Here is a 4,801-nt window from a genome sequence, read left to right as displayed (position 1 = left end):
AATCATAACTCAAAGGCACAATTTACATCAAATAGGAAGAATAAAGACATGTAAATGATATATCATTAATCAAATTATCAAACACAATGAAACAAGGGGCTCCCAAAATCCCCATACTAAACAACAAAGAATACAAACAAGGGATTGAAAGTCTAATCCCACTATCCAATAATTATCTCATATCTTAGAGTGAGATAACTGACTTCCCCCTTACATCAACGACAAGGAATCTCCAAGTTTCTATCTTGTAGCCTCGAAGTTACCATGCTCTTTATTGAAAGAGTCCAAAGTAATGGACAATGATCTTTGTTTTCCTCCCACTGAAGTAGCTTAATATAGTCCAACATTTGAAATTAAAAAAGTTTAACATTTAAAATTAAGGTAACCCCTCAAATATAAGGGGTTGATTATTGATATTTTATTTAAAAAGTATTAAAATTTAATTTATAAATAATTATGATGAATAAAAATCAAATTAAATAAAAGATTAATTTTTTAAATAAAAAAACACTCTTTCGCAAGTGGTGTTTAATATATAAGATTTAATATTATAATAATTTTTAGTTATTATTTTTTTATTAGATTGTTAGTTATTATTTTTAAACAAAATTATCTATTAAAAAAATAACTTCTACTGTTTTTATTTTTTACTAAATAATTTTTATTTTCACTCATTTTTTTTATACATATTTTGTCTGTCCACTTGAACACTTATTTCCACTTTTTATTTATTTTTCTTCCCCTTTGATTTCTTTTTTCTTTATAGAAGACAGAGCGTAAGTGTACCTTTTCTTGCCTTGTCTGGCAACTTCTCAACTATAGTAATACGCGTTGGCCCGTGTTTCTGTTTGCATATATGCGTATCCAAAACGAGAGCAATAGCACTCCACGCCTCCGCCAATGCACATTCAAATCCATACATACTTTCACTTGACACAACGGATAGTGAAATGGGGAGCATTGACACATACATGATCGATATGACAGTTGAAACAAGTTTTACTTTGGAAGTGGACCATGCGATAAGGAGTTGCTATAGAAGATAATTTTAACTAGTCAGTTAAAAACAATATTCATCATTTATAATTGACTGTATAAGATTCTGGTGCACCATCTAGATGGTGGTTCATCTTATAAAAAAGATAAAGAGTTTCCACACCAATGCGCGTAACATGATAATGTGAAATACTCGGAACCTTCGTTCACTTGACTAATACGCGTTGGTCCCTCCCTCTCCCTTGGTCTCTCTATATATTTGGGTTCAACACTTTTTCCAAAGCACATACATATCCATACATGGAAAATCAAATGGATGGTAGCATTGACATGAGAGTAGATGCAATATTAAGTTATAGTTGGAGAGTGGACAGTGCCATAAGGAGTGAGACTGCTTCAATTTTGGGAGCATCACCTCTCCATACTTTTTCTTCGTTAGTGGACAGTGCCATAAGGAGTAGGACTCCATCAATATCAATTTCAAATTGGGGAGCATCCCCTCTCCATACTTTTGCTTCCGCAGTAGACAATGCTGCTCCACGATTATTCACCCTGCCTGAGATTCAAGCAGCCACCAACAATTTCTCACGTAACAAGAAGATTAGTGACGCTGGAAGCTTTGGTGTTGTGTACAGAGCAAAACTTGTTGATGGTCGTGAGGTTGCAGTCAAGAGGGGTAATGCCCGGTCAAACATAAAGGGTCCATTTAAGTCTGAATTGGCCTTCTTGTCCCGTCTGCACCACAAGCACTTGGTTGGGCTAGTTGGGTTCTGTGAAGGGGATTATGAGAGGCTGATCTTGGTTTATGAGTACATGAAGAACAGGTCCTTGTATTATCATTTGCATCGCAAGTATAGCAGCGTGTTGAATTCGTGGAAAAAGAGGATCAAAATTGCTTTAGATGCTTCCCGGGGAATAGAATATCTTCATAATAACCATGTAGTTCCATCTATTATTCATGGACGTATAAAGTCTGCCAACATTCTTCTTGATGCCACTTGGACGGCAAGAGTATCTGATTTTGAATTGTCCTTCTGGTGTCCAGAATCTGCCTGTGATTACCGACCAATGGAGGCAGCAGCAGCAAGAAGCGTTGGATACATCGATCCTGAGTATCATGATCCAAATGTGTTGACACCAAAGAGTGATGTGTATGGGCTTGGAGTTGTACTGCTTGAACTTTTAACAGGAAAGAGAGCTATATTCAAGTCGGGGAAAGATGGAGACATCTCATTATTAAGTCTGGTGGAGGTTGCAGTGCCCGCTATTTTGGCTCAAGATTTGGTGAACATTTTGGATCCAAGGGTTAGACTGCCCAATGTGAATGAAGCATTGGCAGTGGAGATAGTGGCCTACACTGCTATCCATTGTGTCAGTTTGGAAGCCCAACAGAGACCGACAATGGCCCACGTCGTGCTCAATTTGGAGAGGGCTTTGACTATAACTGATTGTGATAGTGATAATGACCCGAATGATATCAATCGCATTAACAGCAGTGAAGAAGGAACTACTGAAGTTGGCCCAGTAACGGAGATTTTGAGTAATAAGAATAAGGTTTTAGGTTCCAAATTTATTGCCACGTTTGTAAAAAAAATAAAAAGAAAGCAACTATAACGGTATTTGATGTTCCATTTCCAGTAAGAATAGCTGTTCTAGAGTATATTTTGGTTTACGTAATATATATTTTTACACATGGCATGACAGGTTATGCGTGTGTATTTGTGGATAAGCATACTGCTGTCAATCTTCTTTTTGTCCGTGGAAACTTAGTAACTAAAGTGATTAACTTTTAATATTATTTATGAACGATTTGAATTCCTTTAAATTAGAGCACATTGAAATTCAATCAATTAAATAATAGAGTTTATTTTTGAATAATAAATTATATATATCTTTTATAAACTTTTATTTCTTCTTTTATTACATCGATATAGTTATATTTTAAGAGCGAGAAACATCAAATTAAGCGGCGCAGCGGATTGATTAATGCTTCTTGATTACACGGCAAGGACAAGGATTGTATTGCGTAATAATGACACTCCCACGACCATTGTAACTATTTTTATTTTTCTTTCTATTTCACTTTTACCTATTTCTTTCCATTTTAGTTCCTTCCTACGACGTGGTGAAACTTCTGTTGCCTTGCCTTGCACCTTCTCAACTACTTGGGGTCTCTGCATATATATGTACCCAAAGTAAGTTGTAGCTCTCCAGCATACAAATCAATAAACACATACATAGTTTCACTTGGCAAATGGATACTGAAATTATGAGCATTGACATGAACGATACCACAAATGATGCAATAGGTTTTACTTGGGCAGTAGACAGTGCCATATGGAGTAGGAGCCCATCAAATTTGGGATCATCCCCTGTCCATAGTTTTGCTTGGAAAGTAGACAGTGCAATATGGAGTAGGACTCCCAGTCCCTCCAATTGGGGAACATCCCCTGTTCACAGTTTTGCTTCAGTAGTGGACACAGCTATAAGAAGTAGGACTGCCTCAGATTTGGGAACATCTCCTCCTCTCTGTAGTTTTGCTTCATTAGTAGGCAATATTATTGGTGAAGGTTTTCAAATATTTACCCTTGCTGAGCTTGTAGCAGCCACCAACGGTTTCTCACTTGAGAGCAAGATTGGTGCCGGAAGCTTTGGTGTTATGTACAGAGGCAAACTCTTTGATGGCAGTGAGGTGGCAATCAAAAGGTGTGAGATGTGGTCAAAGGGAACGAGTTCATTTATGTCTGAATTGGCCTTCTTCTCCCGTTTGCACCATAAGCACTTGGTTGAAGTAGTTGGATTCTGTCAAGAGAAAGACGAGAGGCTCTTGGTGTATGAGTACTTGGAGAATGGGACTTTGTACGATCGTCTGCATGACAAGCGTAGCAATGTGTTGAATTCATGGAAAATGAGGATCAAAGTTGCTTTAGACGCTTCCCGAGGAATCCAACATCTTCATAGATATGCAGTTCCATCTATTGTTCATAGAGATATCAAGTCTTCCAACATTTTTCTTGATGCTACTTGGAGGGCAAGCGCAAGATTATGTGGCTTTGGATTGTCTTTGATGAGTCCAGAACCTGACTATAATTACCGATTAATGAAGGCATTAGGAACCGTTGGACACATTGATCCTGATTCCTGAGTACTATGGTCTAAATGAGTTGACAGCAAAGACTGATGTGCATGGCCTTGGAGTTGTACTGTTGGAACTTTTAACGGGCAAGAGACCTATCTTCAAGCATGGAGAAGAAGGAAGCACCTCTTTATTAAATGTGGTGGACTTTGCATTGCCTGCTATTTTGAGTGGAGAATTTGTGAAAATTTTGGATCCAAGAGTTGGAAGTCCAGATGTAAATGAAGCAGAGGCAGTGAAATTAGTGATCCATACCGCAATCCGCTGTGTGAGTGCGCAAGGAGAAAGACCAACCATGGCTGAAATTGTAGTCAATTTGGAGAGGGCTTTCGCTATTTGTGATAATAGTCATGATAGCATTTGACCCTGCTTCGTGGGCTTAGCATCCCTGCAAATGTTCATTTTCTATAGTAACTAAATCTTCTTTGTTTATAAATAAAATAAAATTATTATAGCATTTTTGCTTGCTAATTATGTAAAAATATATGTGGATATACATAGAGTGGGAGGAGATCAGATGGATACTTTGACAAATTAACTTCCAATTATTTGGTCCCATTCAGACTAGAATGTGAGGAAGAGTACAGAGTGAAGAAGAAGTTTGGTTGAATACGCGGAAAACGCTTGTCACTCTTAAAGCACCTACCTAGTAGCTGCTTTTGCTCTATT

At 37.5% G+C, this 4,801-nt stretch overlaps 1 protein-coding gene across 1 annotated transcript; it reads left to right on the top strand.

Moving 5' to 3' along the window:
• The first annotated feature begins 1,296 nt into the window (after positions 1–1,296).
• LOC109800174 (uncharacterized) lies at positions 1,297–4,496 on the top strand. The gene is made up of 4 exons (XM_020360946.3): positions 1,297–2,536; positions 3,105–3,191; positions 3,306–4,027; positions 4,110–4,496. Exons 1-4 carry the CDS (start codon positions 1,297–1,299, stop codon positions 4,494–4,496), a joined length of 2,436 nt encoding a protein of 811 aa, XP_020216535.2.
• Positions 4,497–4,801: the final 305 nt, after the last annotated feature.

The sequence above is a fragment of the Cajanus cajan genome, chromosome 3, assembly GCF_000230855.2.
Source record: "Cajanus cajan strain Asha chromosome 3, NIPB_CcT2T_4, whole genome shotgun sequence".
NCBI classification, from domain to species: domain Eukaryota; kingdom Viridiplantae; phylum Streptophyta; class Magnoliopsida; order Fabales; family Fabaceae; genus Cajanus; species Cajanus cajan.
This window is presented reverse-complemented; position numbering and strand designations above follow the sequence as displayed.